The 19,981-nt window shown below is 40.1% G+C and overlaps 1 protein-coding gene across 5 annotated transcripts in view; it reads left to right on the forward strand.

The window, feature by feature from the left end:
* Window positions 1-19,981, forward strand: part of LOC122552872 (echinoderm microtubule-associated protein-like 6) — a 525,254-nt gene that overhangs the window by 313,141 nt on the left and 192,132 nt on the right. For all 5 annotated transcript variants that reach the window (XM_043695963.1, XM_043695964.1, XM_043695965.1 and 2 more), the window contains exons 23-24: window positions 3,525-3,656; window positions 13,960-14,048. In XM_043695963.1, the coding sequence (XP_043551898.1) occupies window positions 3,525-3,656; window positions 13,960-14,048 (221 nt within the window). The remainder of the gene's footprint in view (window positions 1-3,524; window positions 3,657-13,959; window positions 14,049-19,981) is intronic.

Raw genomic sequence — 19,981 nt, forward strand, 5'->3', positions numbered from 1 at the left:
GAAATGGGTATATCCACAAAAGACTCCTGCACTAGCTGCCTACCTCTCTTACCCTTCCTGGAGTTAACCCATCTATGTGACTGTATCTGAGACTTCCCCCCTTCCTATAGCTGCCATCCATCACATACCATTGCTGTTGCAAATTCCTCATCGTTTCTATCTGTCTCTCCAGCCGATCCACTCGATCTGATAAGATTCGCATCCAACAGCATTTATGGCAGATATAATACGCAGTAACCTTAAACTCTCTATAAACTCCCACATCTGACAAGAAGTACATATCACTGCAAAGGCCATTTTTGCTCCTTCACAATCTACAGACCCAGAAAATAACACTGTCTTATTCCTCTACAAAACACTGCCCCAGGTTAAATTAATAGCTATGGCTTATATTTTAAGTCAACTGTCATGTTTTGCCACCAATTAAAGTACTTGCTAATACACATCTTTGAAAAGCCACTAATATAACTGGACAAGTGTTGGCAATCCAGCATTGCCCCTCAGCAGCAGCATATAAGTACAGCAACCACAAAGCCTCGCTGTCCAGTACACATAGCCAGACTCACCCACACAAATTTAATCTCTGTCACCCTACTTGCTGTTTAACTACCACACCACACAATTTATTTGTCTGTAGTGTTACAGCATGGAGGCAAACAGCCAAATCAAATCAGCCTCCCTACTTCTGTATTCATAACACAGTAAAATTAAAATGCTTAATGATCATCAAAATTGACCCCAGTGGTTCCTAACCAGACCTTTTGAATAATCAGTACCAGACTTTGTGAATAATTAATACTAGACAGCAGGTTTATAGCTCATACAAAGGACTTAATGACTTATTAACAATATAGTAGCTTTAGTGGAGCAAAGTCAAATAACAAGGCTAATTAATGTCTAAGATTTAAACCCAAAACTCTTTAATTCTAGGCTCCGTTCTCACACAAAGATAAACACAGTTAACGGACATATCAAAAAGGAAAAATAAATGGATTAGATAAATTAAAGCTAGTTCATTTAAGGAGACACCATGATCTATAACATTACCAACACATGGGATTATATCTTGCATGGTTTCTGACGTTACCAATGCATGCAAGTAGCTTCCAGTAGGCTCTGATGAATATTCTCTGAATGTTCAATAAGTTGTCGGTGAGAGGGCAATCAGGCACAATCCTTTTGACCAAATCACAGTACAAAAACCAGCTCAAACTCTGGCCTCTTCCTGCCAGAGTGACCATCTCCCCAGAGTTCTAGTTAACAGTAAACATTGGCCATCTGTTTGAGAATAAGGCCGCTCTGGAATCGAGCATTAATGGAGCACTTTGATCAAGAAACAACCTACAAATAACTTTCATGCCTGTCCTCATAAGCAAACAACACAAGCTGCTGCAAGGTCACCTGTTAGCTCTCAGCTCATAGTTCATACGTCCAGATCAAAAATGATAAAACGAATAAAACAAAAATAATGAAAAATCAGCAAGGGTTATAATACTAGCCATATCCTGTCTAAGCAATTCAGCTTTACCCACTGTAAATTTGCATCTGTCATTGTCCAGCAAGGGAATATCATATACAGGCAAGCTATTGAATTAATATAAACACATGAGCTTTTATCTACAGAAAGCAAAAGGGAACACAAATGAAGCTAAAACAGGCTGAACATTCTGCCACTCTGTTCTCCCCTCCACAATGCCAACCAATTATGAACAAAAATTTGTTTTACAATGAATTATTGTGAGCTGCTTAGTTCTCTTCTATTAGAAAGCAGGTGTCAGTGAGGTTCTGTATGGCTTGTTGTGGCCTCATGTAGAAATATTACTGATAACTTCAGTACTACTGAGATGTTTAAGTTCAATTTGCAAGCACCAATGGATGTAGCAAGTCAGTTTTGACAAGCATCTGACCCCTAAGCACCATTGCTCTGCATGCATGGCAAATGGGCAATGAAATGTTTGCAAATTTTATGTTGCTGAACTTTGAAAATGCTTGCTCTATGTTTTGTTGTTGCAATGTCATGGTGCCCAGGAAACACAGATCCTGTGCCTTCAAACTGACACTTACTTTGCCAACCATTGTTCCAGAAATTTTCTTGTAGCATTGTGCATTTAGAGAAGGGGAGGTGAAGTCAGGGAATACAGTTCACTGTGGACACCATCAGCACCAGGCCCAATCTGGGCACCAGGTACTTCCTGAGCATCCATGTTCCCTCTTACCTCACATTACTCCAATACCAATTTCTATCCTTTCCCCTAATTTGTAGACATCCATCACATTGATCTTTGCCTACAACTGTTTACCCTGCTCGCCAAACCCCGCTTATATCTAGACGATGTCATCCTGCTCTTTTACACTCTTCTCTATAGAAGTAACACTCATGAACATAGTCAATAATCTCCCTCCTGTAACTTACCATGCCCTCTGATGCTGGTCAATATTTTCCCATTTGCCTTGTGTTCCAGAATGCCCTGACCATAACCGTCTTTATCCATACTTATACAAATAACTCTGCTTTCATGTCCCAAGTCTTGGCTGGAGGGAAAAGCTGGCATTGGGCTGTTATTTTGTAAACCAATGTTATTTTGTAAACATCCATGAGGGTATGTAAGAGGCTTGCAGGATTCTGCCCTCTGACTTTCCATTGTGGCTCACTGAGGAATGCCTTTTTTCCTTCAACATCACAAATTTAACTTGGAAGTTAAAGGTAAAAGTTGATATCTGGGCATGATACAAATCCATTTTTGTACTTCCCACAAAATCCTGTCAGTGTGGAAATACGCCTTTCAGCCTTTCTAAGTGCTTCATTTATACCTTCCTCGGCTTCTCTTCTATAGATTAATATTCATTGCATACACTATTCTTGAATAAGAAAGGTGTCAACCAAATATGTTCCTGCTAAGCAATGTAGGGGCACAGCCACACAGCAGCTTAGAAGATGCTGATCACATCCTGTTCTGTGATGACTGTGACAATGTAACGAAATTACACTGGAAAAAATTGATGATGGACCACATTTAAGTTTTAAAGGGAACTTTGGTGGCACCAAGGTCACTAAGAAGAACAACCTGAAGTGTCTAACTTACAGGGAAGCAACTTGCTTTTTGTTACTTCATGACTGAGAGAAAGAACTCACCTTTGAAGGAAAGAGGTACATCTATAATCACAGTTAGTTGTTGCAATTATGATTATTTATGAGGACCACCTTACCCTTGGAATTTTATTGATTGCCTTAAAAAATCTAAAAGCTCTTGATGGCCTGTTTGAAGAGATTGCATCATTTGGGGTTGGATCATTAATATGCATTGTTGTGCTGTGTTGGAATAAGTGGAAGTGATTCATTTTCCCACTTTTGTGATTCTTCCTATTGCTAGTCTGTTGCAAAGTGACTTAGAATATTAATATGTTATTTCCCTATGATTGTAAGAACTCTTGATAAAATCAACTATTGAAATCTTCAGAATATTACCAGCTTAAAATCACAATTGTGTGTGTGTGATTATTAATAATATTTATTATGCTCCTAGATGCAGGGAAATACCTGGCAGTTTCTTCACATGATAATTTTGTGGACATCTACAATGTACTTTCAAGTAAAAGAGTTGGAATATGTAAAGGAGCTTCTAGTTATATTACTCATATAGACTGGGATGTAAGAGGTGAGAAGTTATTCCTCAAGTCTTTTCTATATTTTCTATAAAGCATTTTAGAAATCAAAAATATATTGCAAAAAATCAAAACTTTAAAGAAATGCTCACAGACGTTCTGTTGTGAAGTTGACTAGGGTACATCAGTTCCTAATATAATAAAGTCACTAATTTTAAAATATATCTGATTTTAAAATTTAAGGCTAAATATTATTTAGCAAAACAGTATATTATTTTAAAAACGTTTTATTATACTTAAAGACTAAACTCAACATACCTAGACTTAAGCACTGGATCTCTCCAGAAGTCTGATCTAGACAAGTATTTATGACAAGGTGGGTACAATTCATTACCATTAGTGAGATATAATTTTCATGTAATTTAGTGAGGTGTTCCCTGGTACAATGGTTTGCATTTTATATGAACAAAAAGCTGTAATCCTGCAGTTCTCTTTTCCTACAATGACAACCTACTTTACAACTGAAAATCCTAAATCACTCAGACCTATTGGGAAGCAAAATTTGATCGCTTCAGAAACTAACGTCAGGATTACAACGTGTAATTAATTTATTGTTTCCAACCTGCAATCCTCACCAGGCCTGTTAATTTTAATGATTGTAGCACACATTCCAACACTAGACGTACATTTGAGTGATTGCATGACTTGGCAGGGACACTAAGTTTTACAAGGCTACCAGCACTTATGTTAGCCTGCACGATTTAGAATCAATCTGCCCTTTTTATAAAGTAAGTGCTTTTAGAATATTGTTGATTCTGATGTGAAAAAGAGATTGGCCTGTAAGAACAGTGACTGGTGTTGCAACAGGGAAGAAAGCATGCTCCAAGTTTCTTAGATGTTGTATTATAGGCCTTGGTACAGAAGGTGATCAGGAAGATCCTCCATCAACAGGAGGACATCCATGCAAAGGAGGATAACTAGATGACTGTTGTCAGTAATATCAATGGTCAAGCTCAAGGATCTAGATGCAGTATTGCCAGTTGTCAAAGTGAGTGAATGCATCTTCAAATGTCACTACTTACTTATTAGCCTCACACTGCGAATCCACCATCCCCTCTACATTCAGCCACCAACATACTTTATTAAACATAACTCATGTCTAACATTCTTAGCTACACCCCATTCTCACACACTTAATACTACTGCAAGCTTTACATCAACATCTTGCAGCTTGCAGATACTGTTCAATCATGACAGACAAATCACCCAAATGGATTGTGCCATACCTGCTGATGCATTTCACTCCCTCTTGTAAAACAAGGTATCACATAAGTAGAGGCAAGAATGTATACTCAACAGAGAAAAGCTGCTCCTGCATGGCCTCACCATTATTGGAGTAACCATGATCATAGCTGACGCATTAAAGATGATGGCATGCACATACCTAATCAGTGTTCTGATATTTAATGCTCCTTCATCTCATAATCTTTCTAATTTGCAAACGTCGAATGGTCTATGCGTAGACACCTTGGGCTGAACTTTCATTCTGAATGCTGAATGAACCCAAGTAGGACAACATAATATCAGACTGCTGGGACCACATTTAAATTTTCTTCTCTAATTCATTTGTCTGCCATTTTTGTTGAATTGGGAATTGTATTAGTTTGAGGCCAAACACCCACTTGAAGTGACTCAGATTTACCATTCATATGCTTACTCCAATATCACGTTCCCCTGCCTTTGGTTTTTTCATGTAAATTGGTGGATTCCTGAGGACTGGGATCCACACCAGGCAAGTCAGCTGTCAACTTCAGAGGAAGCTCTTGTCAACTTCAGATGTCATAATGTAATGGTTTATTGTAATTCAAGTATGTTTTCAATGCAGTGAATTGATTTTCAAATCAACTTTATGTCCTGACATCTGCTACGCATTTGAAATACTCTTTCAGTAACTGTGATATAGAGCAAATGGGCCATTTAATAACACTGGTAAGTCTTTGAAATGCTCATGAATTTTTAAAAAAATCAATCAACATTCCCTTTGAGGAAACTTTTCATCTTGTCCAAATACATAACTATATTGAAAAATGACTTCAAAAAAATTGTTACAAGATAATAAGTCTGTCACTCAAACAAAGCTAATGATATTTCCATAATAGGAATATTTAATCTCATCCAAAGTGAAAAACATCTTAAAAATGAATCAAGATTACAAAGGAATTAACCACTTTGCAACTGAGTAAACAAACCTTTGGTAGCTGAGGCTAGCACTAATAATTAGGCCATCTTGCAAAATAGATCCCTTGCTCAACTGTTCAAAACAAGATTAAAGTCTCCTTCAGTGAAAATTTCACTGACTTTGAGTGACGGCTTTATTATTTTGTGTTGGCTTGATCTTTCTTTGTGGTGCTTTTTCAATGCTTGTACGTTTATTTGGATAAAATTAACAGTTTGTTCAAAGGAAATGTTGAACATCTGATAAATGTTCTTTAAATTCATGAGCATTTTAAATGTTTACAATTACAAATAAATATATAGCTCATTGATTCAATATATATGGGATACTGGGTCACTGAATCTGGAGGATAAATGAGAGCATGGAGGAGATATGGAAAAAAACAGTTTTGGAGGAGCATGCGAGATATGGGGGTATGGAATAAGGACATTGAGGGTAAGATGTGAGGGTTAGAGGGCCTAACAATCATGAATTGAACTTGGCCAATGTCCCAGTAAATAATCTTGGCATCTGCTCGCCTCTGTTCCCACCTTTGGCCTGCATTAGAAGGAAGGAGCCATGACTCACATTCACTCACCATATCCAGAGACTAAAATACCTGGCAGGTAGGTTGGTGTTTAGAAATTGGGACCATGATATTGGGAGGTGGCCTGACACATGGCCTTTAACAGAAGACAAAAAGTCATCCCATTGTATTTCCTCGATGCCACACACACGTTTTTGCTTTTTCTAATTTATTCATTCTCAGGTTGTGGGCATTGTTGGCTATGTCAAATTACCCTTGAGAAACAAACGATAAGCTATCTTTTTGAACTACTGTTGTTTATTTGATATAGGTACGCAACAATGCTATTAGAATAGGAGTTCTAGGATTTTGACCGAGCTGTAATGAAGGAATGATGTTATATTTCCAAGTCAGGATGATTCTTAGATTGAAGGGGAGCCTTCAAGCTATGATGGTCTCTTGCATCTGCTTAATCTGTCCTTTTAGGTGCTGTTGATAGAGGCTTGGTGCATTACAACCATGCCTGTGCGTCTTTCTGCTTTCAAATAGCTAAGAATTGTAAATGTGCAAGACAGTGGTGAAAGAGAAACAGTTGAAAAGGGTTAGAAACACCATTCTTCACACTCATAAGCACCAACTCAAATGCTGAACACTGCATTCTATGGGGGATTTTTATAAGCAAGATTTGCATGAGTTGATCTATTAGGATTTCAGCACTAGCGGACTCAAAGATGGATTTGATGGAGGCATGCAGAATGTTAATGCAGTTAATGGATTTGCATATCCAGATACTTAATGCATTAGAAAACCTCCCAGAAATCCAATAGTCAAGAAGCATGGAGATGTCAGAGAATCTTTTGGGCAGTTTAGAGCAAGTGGCAACTCTAGAAAGATCTGTGTTATGAGATGTGAATGTAGGTGCTTTGGTTGGTATTTGTTATTGCTCAACATGTTAGGTGATACAACTGAGTCACTTGGGCAATTGAGAGTTAACCATGAAACTGGAGTCATATACAAACTAGATTGTGTATGGCAGCAGTTTTCTTTCATAATGGACATTATTATGATATATTATGGTAAGGGTGGGTTGAATTGCGAGAATGATATACATCCTGATTTCTGGAGCTGCCAGCCAATCTGATGGGCTAGTAGCTCCAACAACAGATCCAGATTGACCTCCACCAATCGTACTGAGCATCACAGATACCAGTCTTCAGCCAATTTCATTCAGTACATTTGTTATGAGGAAACGGTTGGAGGCACTGGATATTGCAAAGACTAGAAGCTCTGACAAAATTCCGGCAATAATATCGAAAACATGTGCTTCAGAACTTGCTGCTCCCCTCACTTAGCTCTTCCAGTACAGTTCAATATTGGCATCTATCTGATAATGTGGAAAATTGCCCAGGTATGTCCTGATTGCAAAAGACAGGACAAATCTAACCCATCCAATTACTGCCCCTTCAATCTACTCTTGATCATCATTAAAGTGATGGAAGGTGTCAAGCAAATGCTATATAGCATCTGTTCAGCAATAACCTACTCAGCAGAGCCCAGTTTGGGTTCTGCTTGGGCTGTTTAGCTCTTGACCTCATTACAGCCTTGATTCTAACATGAACAAAAAAGCTGAATTCCAGAGGTGAAGTGAGAGTGACGGCCTTTGATATCAAGGCTGCATCTGACCAATTATGGCTTCAAGGAGCCCGAGCAACACTGGAATCAATGGATAATGGGGAAAAACTCACCACTGGTTGGAGTCATGCCTGACACATAGGAAGACAGTTGTGGTTGTTAGAGGTCAGGCACCTCAGCTCCAGAACATCTCTGCAGGAGTTTCTCAGGGTACTGTCCTCGGCCCAACGATCTTCAGCTGCTTCATCAATGACCTTCCCTCCATCATAAGGTTGAAATGGGAATGTTTGCCGATGATTGCACAATGTTCAGCACCATTTGCAACTCCTAAGATACTGAATCAGTCCACGTTCAAATGCAACAATATCTGGGCAATATCCAGGCTTGGGCTGACAAGTGCCAAGTAACATTTGCATTACACAAATGCAAGGGGAATGACCATCTCCAATAAGAGGTTTAACTATGTCCTTTGACATTCAATGGTGTAACATCAATGAGTCACCCATCCTTGGGATTACCATTGACCAGAAACCCAACTGGACTCACCACATAAACACTGACTACAAAAGCAAGTTAGATGCTGAGAATACCACAGCGCATAACCCACCTCCTGACTCTCAAAGCCTGTCTATCATCTACAGGGCACAAGTCAGGAGTGTTATGGAATATTCCCCACTTCCTGACATTATCCAGGACAAGCCAAAAGTGAGGACAGCAGATGCTGGAAATCAGTGTCTAGATTAGAGTGATACTGGAAAAGCACAGCAGGTCAGGCAGCATTCGAGAAGCCGGAGAATCGACATTTTGGGCAAAAGCTCTTCATCAGGAATGAGGGCAGGGAGCCTCCAGGGTGGAGAGATAAATGGGAGGGGGGGGTGGGGTTGGGGTGAAGGTAGGAAGGAAGATTATCAGGTAGGACAGGTCATGAGGATGGTGCTGAGCTGGAAGGTTGGAACTGGAGTAAGGTAGGGGAGGGGAAATGAGGAAATTGGTGAAGTCCACCTCATTATCCAGGACAAAGCAATCCGCTTCATTGGCACCACATTCACAGGCATCCACTCCCTCCACCACTGACTATGTACAAGAGACAATGCAGAAATTCATCAAAGATCCTTTCACAGCTCCATCCAAACCCATAACCACTTCCATCTTGAAGGACAAGATGCAAGTTCTCCTCCAAGCCACTCACCCTCCTAACTTGGAAATATACCACCTGACTCTGGGTGAAAATCCTCGAATCTCCCCCAATGGCTTTGTTGATCAACCTACAGCACATGAACTGCAGCAGTTCAAGAAGGCGGCTCACTACCACCTTCACAAGGGCAGCTAGGGACAGGCAAGCAACGCTGACCATCCAGTGATGCTCGCATCTCACAAATGAATTAAAATACAATCCCAGCCAGATCAGAGATTTGTAGTTGGTACTGCCAGGATTGAAGGCACGCTCATGATCTGATCCATCCTGAATTGAAGTAAATGAGGAGTATTGGGTTTTGCCATCTTGGACAAAGGGAGGGGTGAGGTGATAGGTTTTTAAGTATAGGAAGGAGAAATGACTGTATTCTTGGGAGGTACTCCAAATGGACAGAGAACACCCTCCGAAGATAGTGCACCACTTTCCTCCCTGCAGTTTTTAAAAATTTATCAAAACAATAATCTGCTCAATCCTGTTTGCATGTTCATGCCAAACATATTATGGCCTGGCATGTTAATATTGAATTAATTGAGCTTTTAACATGTATTAAGGTTAACAAGCTCTATTGACTCTTAATTATTTATTTAAATATATTGTGTTTCCTCCAGTCACCAACCCATTTTCTGAGGGTGATTTCAAGGATATATGGGTAGATGGTTGGCTGGGCATTGGACCTATTTTGTGACAACCCTTCCTTTACCTGCCACCATCAAACACATACCCAGTGGGAGCATGTAATATCTGGCCCCAGCTTTTTATTTCCATATTTCCAGAAAATTAATTCAAATACTTATTTTCTGAATTATTTGTCCACTAATACAAAAGCTTAGTCACCATTATATTAAGGTTTAACATATATGTCATGATAGTAGAAAAGACAATGGATTGGGAGAATTTGTTCCAACATGTGTATATGTGGGCAATTAGGCTACAATGGGAACTTCAGGTTCTTCAGCCAAGATGTGAAAACACCAGAGTTGGACTTGGGTGGACAAGGCCAAAAATCAAGTCCTAAGCTTGCAATTTCAAATAACCCTGTTGGACTATAACCAGGTTCTTCGGGTCAGTGCTTGGGATTGTAAAATATTCCTGTCAAGCAGCTTGCATGGCATCATCCTTTGCCATGTCTCCTCCTTCCTGCTTTTGCTCTCTGTCATATTCCTCTAAAATCCAAGTTGCATGGTCACTTTTTAGCCTGAATGACTACTGACCTCTCACTGTAAAATAGGTCACCACCTAATTTACTCAATGAGGATTTCCCCTTCTGGATCCCTTCAATGGCGCCCAATTGCCCCAATATATTTTCTGTGGGTATCTGGCAACTGCTCATTGCTACACAAAATTTTGCCTTGTGACTAAAAAGTATTTTCTTAGGATGTGGTGTACATGGATAGATCAGAGAACAGTCATGATTTGAAGTGTGAAAAACTATTAAGAATTCTGCTTCACCATTTTTTCTAGTTGGATCCTAATAATACCTTAATAATACATTGAGGAGAAATAACATTTAAATCCCATTGTTGGGTTTACATGGATATCAATAACCTAAGGCAGTTATTAGGGGCTCATAATGAACATAGAGTCATAGAGATGTACAGTACGGAAACAGACCCTTCGGTCCAACTCGTCCATGATGACCAGATATCCCAATCTAGTCTTATCTGCCAGCACCTGGCCCATATCCATCCAAACTCTTCCTATTCATATAACCATCCAGATGCCTTTTAAATGTTGCAATTGTACTAGCCTCCACCATTTCCTCTGGCAGCTCATTCCATACACGTACCACCCTTTGAGTGAAAACGTTGCCCCTTAGGTCTGTTTAATATCTTTCCTCTCTCACCCAAAGCCTATGCCTTCTAGTTCTGGACTCCCTGACCCCAAAACACTTTGCCTATTTATCCTATCCAAGACCCTCATGATTTTATAAAGGTCTATAAGGTCATCCCTCAGCCTCCAACACTCTAGGGAAAACAGCCCTAGCCTATTCAGCTTCTCTGTATAGCTCAAATCCTCCAACCCTGGCAACATCCTTGTAAGTCTTTTCTGAACCCTTTCATGTTTCACAACATCCTTCCAATAGGAAGGAGACCAGAATTGCACGCAGTATTCCAACAGTGGCCTAACCAATGTCCTGTACAGCCGCAACATGACCTCCCAACCCCTGTACTCAATACCCTGACCAATAAAGGAAAGCATACCAAACACCTTCTTCAGTATCCTATCTACCTGCGACTCCACTTTCAAGGAGCTATGAACCTGCACTCCGAGGTCTCTTTGTTCAGCAACATTCCCTAGGACCTTACCATTAAGTGCATAAGTCCTGCTAAGATTTGCTTTCCCAAAATGCAGCACCTCACATTTATCTAAATTAAACTCCATCTGCCACTTCTCAGCCCATTGGCCCATATGATCAAGATCCTGTTGTGATCTGAGGTAACCTTCTTCGCTGTCCACCACACCTCCAATGTTCTTTATTAAACCAAAGTACACTATAAAAGATACTACAAAAATCTTACCCATACAATACTAACAATCATAATTGAGCCCTTTTACATGGACTTGTCCACAGATCAGGCCAGACTAGATGATTAGCTTGTTCCATCTCAACCTCCAGCCATTGATCAGAGGACCACTTCCTCAAAATAATTGTCTAGTGAGGCAAGGGTCTTTTTATACTTTTTCCATGCATCCAAATCTTGACACTATCTAGTCTCCAGCAAATGATCAATTTAACCACAAACAAACATTTCGTGTTTCATGTTTTCGATGTTGCTTTAATCAATTAATTCATTAGGACTTGAGGCTTATCATTTACGTTCAATGAACTTTGACCTCAGAGATGAAAGTTCTTGGTTGTGATGTATGTTCAGGTTTCTAGTATTTGGTGCCCCAAGATATAGACTTGCTTGCATCTGTGATGATGCTGCTCGTTTAACAAGGTTATGCTATACTTGGCTATTTCTTTTCGCAGAGAGGTTGTAAAAGCAGCGATTCTGAAAAGTCTAGTTTGGATGTGTTTTAGAGCCAGTTTGATTATAGCTAATACAGCCTTGGGGAAATAGTCTTTCAAGTTAAAAAAAAACACTTATACAATGAAAGGGGAGTGGCCAGTTCTCCCAGTTCAGCTTTTTCTGGTTTGTTTGGTTTTAGCATAGCATAGTTTTGAGGCTGCTAATCCAAGAAACAGCTCTGTAGAAGAAGGTGTTCCATGCGCGCTCTCTCTCTCTCTCTCTCTCTCTCTCTCTCTCTCGCATCTCTCCTGTAAGACCCTGTGTTTGATTTTGTGCTAAGGAGTGTTTATGGGGATTGTTGCAAGTATTTGGAACAGCATCATTAAGTTGGTATAACCTGTTCGGTTTTCAGATAGGTTAAGTTATTCTGTTTGTGTTTATTTGGTAATCTTGTAAATAAATTCTGTTGTGTTTAAAACTAAGTAGTTTGACCAGCTATATCCCCCTTGGAATACCTGTATCTGGGTTACATCTGCTTAGAACAATGAGAAAGTTAGAGTCTGGGCTACTTTCTTGAAATGTTTTGAGGGTTCTGGTCTGGTCCATAACACATCATACATTAATGTTAAGTGCAACACTCCCAAACATGTGGTTGAACTCTGCCAGCTGTAAGTTTTGTCAATCAAGGTGACTCTCCATGTGACAATACTGCATCACTTGTTCCTGTTTCTGATTTGAACCTCACGAGATGTCCAATGATATAAATGTCTACTTGCTAAAAGTTTGGACTGGTTCACTGATTCCCACTCTTCTGAAGACTATGCTAGTTCATTTATCTCTTCTCTAAACCTTCTTGGTCTTCTGCTTTTCTGTTGCTGTGTTCTGCTTTGGCATGTTTTCTGTAAGTGACCTGCTTTCCTACAATAAAAGCGATTAGTTTCTAAAGCTAGGCATGGTTATACCTCTGAGGTTTTTTAGCATCACAATATTGGCAAGAGTTGTTAGTCATCTCTCCTGTACACTGTGTTTTTAATGTAGGACCTCAAAAGCTAGGCATAATAAGTGAAATCTTTTGGAGGTGGCGGGAGTCTTGACTGCTAACTTGAGCCCTACATCATTTCTTCTTGAGAAGGCATTCCAAATCCTGTGCCACTAAGGTATTTTGACAGGCCAACAGTAAGCCTCCTTCTCCCAGAATGTAAGGACACCAGATATGATGGTCATCTTGCTGAGAGCTGCCAATCAATCAGAGCTTAGCAACTCTTCTGCTGTCAAAAATACCTATCTGCAACCTTTCTGCCCGATTAAATGTCCCCTTGTTGCTAAAATTGCCATGGTAGAGGGCACAACATTCCACCCAATATTATAAATACAGCTTAACTATTAATTGTGTCTAGACTTAGAATTCTATGTTTTTGTACTCAAGACTTCTGTATGAAGCTGCAGGGTCTTTTATGATTTGTATGTTTTATTTAAACAGCACTATAATCTTTTCTTCCCATTTGCAAATACTTTTGCATTTGAGCTCTTAAGGTGCACTCCTTTTAAAATGTTGCCATTTCATATATTTTTCTGTTATTCTTCCTCACATTACCCAGTTTAATATTTCTATTTAGGATGTGATGCAAAACAGATAGAATTGCAGTTGTTAGACATCTAAGATTTGAAGAAGACATGGCATGAATCTGAAAGCTCTTCAGTTTTTAAGTACACATTATTCAAATTTCAAAATGTACTTTTCTGTGTTACTTGCTTCAAAGAACAGATATCATTGCAGTAAACAATATTCATTTGTGGCTGTAAATATAAATTCTGACTTTTGTGTCTCATGCAGGGAAGCTATTACAAGTTAATTCAGGTGCTAAAGAGCATTTGTTTTTTGAAGCACCAAGAGGGAGACGGCAAACTATAAGGAGTACAGAGGTATGAAATTCCTTAATTTTGCAACATAAATTGTTATAATCTAGAAAACCAGTTAATAAACAATGTATCCAGAGCAAATCTTTACACATCCTTATAAGCTTTTGTTTATACAGTTGCAGATTATAACCAAACACTAGCTAGCCCAAAACAACAGTGACAGCCCATTTCCAGTTACAGGCATGAAAAAATTAACTATTTCCATGCATTTTTACAATTAAACTTAATTAACATTAATTAACAAATTCTCTTTTTTTCTCACTTAATAAAAAATAGAGTTTATGAAAACACCAAGGTTTCATAATAAATAATGTCATTGTTTCAAAACCATTATATTATGAGATGCTCTGCCTCTATGACTTCTAATTTGTTCATGCATACATTTCTTTGTGGAAAACAATCAGAGGGTTGATGATTTGGATCCTCCTATTTAAATTTCAAGATTATTTTTGTCTCCAGCATTTATTTCAAGCCAGCAAGATCAAACTGTAAACTTCCCTTACTCGCAGATTTTGTTAAATATATATTATCAGCACTGATTATCTACGTATCATTCAAAGGATATACTATCCTCAGTATGTCCTTATACAGTGTCTGATTTAAAGTATTTAACCACAGGCCAAAAGTAAAGTCACCATAGTTTTATCAGACGATGGGGCTGCTCTCTCTTTAGACAGAGAGACAACCAGTGGTAGCTTAACCTGAGGGTCACAGTGGCTCAGGTGAGAGGAGAGGCTGAGAAGGAGAGTCCTTCATGGTAACCTTGACCAGCACAGGAATGGTATTGGTGTCATTTTGCATTGCAAACTAGCCATCCAACCAACTGAGCTAACTGGCCAAAGAATGCTAGGATTCAGGATTTAGCTGGATTCTCTGCTGGTTGAGGGATAATCAATTGTATACGTGGTTATCAATGATTCCACAGAGTATCCAGGGATCTTCATGAACAAAGAGGTTTCTGGTTGCTGAATGGACAGTTAATTTGTGGCCATAGGATCCTGTATTTGTGTGCAAGTTTGTCAAGTGGCTTCCACTGCTTTCCCATCTTGAGAAAGTCCTCTAAATCCCTCAGCTAATCCACCTTAGTGGATGGATACTTTTGACAAGAATTGAGGACATACCTCCTTAAACCGATGAGAACCCCTACAGAAACAAGGACATCTACAACTGCTTCCATGCTAATAAAAGGATAATGATTGAACAGGCGATAGGCCTGCTCAAAATGAGGTTTGAATGCCTGGATATATCAGGGGGAAACATGCAACAAATGGCAACAAAGGTCTCACATACCGTTGCAATGTGCTAGATCTAGAGAGAGTAGCTTTGCATCTGAATCTTCCACAATGGTCAGTTTTTTGTTTCATTCCAAAGCTTTGTTATTTAAATTAAGTCACTTCTACTGTTTTGATAATGTTTAAGTTCCTATGTTGGACACTTCTTAAAATTTATTCACAGGTGTACATTGCTGTCTGGGCCAGCATTTATTGCCCATCCCTAGGTGCCTAGGAGAAGGTGGTGATGAGTTACCTTCTTCAACAGCTGTAATTGATTTAGTGTAGATAGACCCATAGTGCCATTAGGCAGGGAGTTCCATGATTTAGATCCAGTGACACATTTCTGCTGCTCTCATCCTTCAAGATGGTCATTGTTGTGAGTTTGGAAGGTGCTGTCTAAGAAGCCTTGATGAATTTTTGCAATATATCTTGCAGATGCTGAGCACCGATGGTGAAGGGAGTGAATGTTTTTTAGATGTGATGCCAGTCAAGTGGGTCACTTTGTCCTGATCTTGAGTATTATTGTGAAACTTAATTTCCACCATGATATTAAAGTTGGTGGGCTAAGAATTACTATGGCGTCTTAGCAGGCATGGAAATTGTGATGTGAAATTACAATTCCCAAACTAAATCTGCTGCTTAAGTAACTGCACTCTCAGCAAGGAATTCAGGTTCAATCCAGGCCAGGACCAATTAAACGTTGCCTACACTTCCGCAAACCAGCAGTTACCTCTTAAAGAGCAATTGCTGAAGGCTAAAAAACTTAAGGAACAAAATGAGCTCTGAGCACCTGTAATGTAGGAGCCATGTGGCCTCGGTGCTCAAAAATGTCTGAAATATGCACACATATTTCCTGCAGTGTGTGTATGACTTCATCTTGATACTTCTTGGCATTTTCTAAGGCGCATACTATTCCTCATTGACCTCACCAAACATGTTGCATTGCTTTTCACATGTACACTGACAATACTCTCTCTACCTCACCATTACTACTCATAACAACTCTATTGTATCTGTATTTTAAATCTGTACATGTACTGCAGAAATTTCCTCCAGTTAAATATTGGGAAGGGCAAGTTCTGTTCCTGCTCCAAGCTCTGTTTTCTTGCCTCAGACTCCATCCCATTCTATAGCAATTGTCTGAGGCTGACCATTCAAAATTGTGGTGTCATATACAACTCTACCCTTACTTCAACTCCTTTGCTGCTAAAATCGTCATCCATATATTTGTCACTACTAATTAAGGGAATCAAGGGTTATGGGGAAGAGGCAGGAAAGTGGAATTGAGTATTATCAGGTCAGCCTTAATTTTATTGAATGGCAGAGCAGACTTGATGCACCAAGTGGCCAATATCTGTTCTTATGATCTTGACTATTCCAACACAATACTCCTAGCCTCCTATTTTAACTTCCATAAACTTGAGGTCATCCAAAACTCTGCTGTCTTCATTCTCATTCATGTAAAGTCCTTTTTATCCATCGTCCCTGATCTCTATTGGTTGCAGGTTAAGTAATCCCCTGATTTTATAATTCCTCCTTTTTTTCTCAAATCCATCCATGGTTTTCCTACCCTTATGATCTCTTAAAGTGTCACAACCCTCCCAGATTAGTGGGGTTCCTGATCTCTTGACTATCCACAATTTTAACTGCTCTACCTTTAGTGGCTGTGTCATCAGCTATCAGTGTTCTAAGCCTTAAGACCGTAAGACACGGGAGCAGAAATTAGACTATTCAGCCCATTGAGTCTGCTCCTCCATTGAATCATGGCTGATAAGTTTCTCAACCCCATTCTCCCCCTTTCTCCCCATAACCCTTGATCCCACTGGCAATCAAGAACTCATCCATCTCCAGCTTAAATATTTTCAATGATGTGGCTTCCACAGCCTTTTGTGGCAATGAATTCCATAGATTCACCACGCTCTGGCTGAAGAAGTTTCTCTTTATTCTGTTCTAGAAGGTTTTCTCTTTACTCTTAGGCTGTGTCCTCGGCTCCTAGTCTCTCCTACCAATGGAAACATTTTCTCAACATACCCCCTCATCTTTCTAAACTCCATTGTGTATAGAACCAGAATCCTCAAATGTTCCTCATATGTTAAGCTTTTCATTCCTGGCACCATTTTCATGAACCTCCTCTGAATGTGCTCCAGGGCCCAAAACTGTGCACAAGACTCCAAATGTGGTTAGACCAGAGCCTTATAGAGCCTCAGATGTATATCCCTGCTTGTATATTCAAGTCCTCTCAAAATAAATGCCAACATTGCATTTGTCTTCCTAACTACTGACTCACCCTGCAAGTTTACATTGAGAGAATCCTGGACTAGAACTCTCAAGTCTCTGCACTTCAGACTTCTGAATTTTCTCTCCATTTAGAAAATAGTCCATACTTCTAATATTTTTACCAAAGTGACCATACACTTTCCCATGTTGTACTCCATCTGCCATTTCTTTGCCCACTCTCCTAATTTGTACCAATCATTCTGTAGCCTCCTCAAATCCTCAAAACTGTCTGTCCCTCTACCTATCATCTGCAAGCCTAGCCAGAATGCCCTCAGTTCCTTCATCTAAATCATTAAGGTATGAAGTGAAAAGTTGTGGCCCCAACACTGTCACTGGAAAAGCCCCTTGTCGCTGACTGTCACCCTGAGAAAGACCCTTTATCCCCACTCTCTGCCTTCTACCAGACAACAAATCTTCTATCCTTGCTAACACCTGGCCTCTAGCATCATGAACCCTATCTTACTCAGAAGCCTCCTGTGTAGCACCTTGTCAAAGGCCTTCTTGAAGTCCAGGTAGTTAACATCCATTGGTTGTCCTTAGTCTAGCCTGCTTGTTACTTTCTCAAAGAATTCTAGCAGATTTGTCAGGCATGACCTCCCCTTGACAAAACCATGCTGACTTTGCCCTATTGGTATAGTCCATCTTGTCCAAGTGATTTATCTACCTTCAAGCCATTCAGTTTTTTTTAGCACCTTCACCTTGATGATGGCTACCATACTCAGCTCTGCCCCCTGACTGTCTTGAACTTTTGGTATATTACTCATGTCTTTACCATTAAGACTGACCTAATTTAATTATTCAGTTCCTCAGCCATTTCCTTGTTCCCCACTACTATCTCTCCAGTGTCATTTTCCAGAAGTCCAATGTCCACTTTTGCTTCTCTTTTGCCCTTTATAGATCTAAAGAAACTCTTACAGTCTTCCTTTATATTACTGGTTAGCTTACCTCATATTTATTCTTCTCCCACCTTATTTCTTTTTTTGTTGCCCTCTGTCAGTCTTTGTAAGCTTCCCAATCCTCTGGTTTTCCACTACCCTTAGCCATGTTATGTGCTTTCTGATTTGCTTTTATGCTATCCCTGACCTTCCGAGTCAGCCATGGTTGCCTGCAATAGGTACCATGCTTCTTTTTCCGAGGGATGAATTTTTGCTGCGTCTCCTGAATTATTCCATGAAACAATTGCCATTGCTGTTCCACTGTCTTTCCTGCTAGGCTCCTCTCCCAGTCAATTCTGCCCAGCTCCTCCCTTGTGCCTCTGTTATTGCCTTTATTCAGCTGTAATACCGTTACCTCTGATTCTATCTTCTCCCTCTCAAATTGCAGAGTAAATTCACTCAAATTATGATCACTGCCTCCTAAGAGTTCTGATTTGGAGATGCCGGTGTTGGACTGGGGTGTACAAAGTTGGTTTTTGTGATTTACACATGAAAGAAGTGAAACTATCACTGTATTCTAACAGATGAAAGGCTTAACAGACGATCAATTTTTCAATGTATAATTTCAGTTACATCACACTGCAAATTTTTGCTATAAATTCTGTGTTACGATCGAGCCCTCCACAATCACCTGATGAAGGACCATCGCTCCGAAAGCTAGTGTGCTTCCAATTAAACCTGTTGGACTATAACCTGGTGTCCTAAGAGTTCCTTCACCTTAAGCTCCCTTATCAAGTCTGTCTCATTGCACAACACTAAATCAGTATTGCCTGTTCTCTCCCTAAACTTCTCCACCACTCTTTATTTTGCCTGTTTTAAGACACTTAAAATTTACCATTTACCAAATTTACCAAAATTGCGGTCTTTGAAGAAGGAGGCCACCTGGGTTGTTCGGTATTGGAATTGGTCCTCCTGGGAGCAGATGCAGCGAAGGCGAAGGAATTGGGAATATGGGATGGCGTTTTTACAGGGGGCAGGGTGGGAGGAGGTGTAATCTAGGTAGCTGTGGGAGTCAGTCGGTTTATAGTAAAGGTCCATGTTTCCCTCCCCACCCCTATCAGCGTTCCGGAAAGACCACTCCCTCCGCGACTCCCTCGTCAGATCCACACCCCTCACCAACCCAACCTCCACTCCCGGCACCTTCCCCTACAACTGCAAGGAATGCAAAACTTGCACCCACACCTCCCCTCTCACTTCCCTCCAAGACCCCAAGGGATCCTTCCATATCCATCAGAAATTCACCTGCACCTCCACACACATCATTTGCTGCACCCGATGTGGCCTCCTATACATTGGGGAGACAGGCCGCCTACTTGCGGAATGTTTCAGAGAACACCTCTGGAACACCCGCACCAACCAACCCAACCGCCCCGTGGCTGAACCCTTTAACTCCCCCTCCCACTCCACCAAGGACATGCAGGTCCTTGGCCTCCTCCATCGCCAGACCATG

Source organism: Chiloscyllium plagiosum, chromosome 9 (genome assembly GCF_004010195.1).
Source record: "Chiloscyllium plagiosum isolate BGI_BamShark_2017 chromosome 9, ASM401019v2, whole genome shotgun sequence".
In the NCBI taxonomy this organism is placed as follows: Eukaryota; Metazoa; Chordata; class Chondrichthyes; order Orectolobiformes; family Hemiscylliidae; genus Chiloscyllium; species Chiloscyllium plagiosum.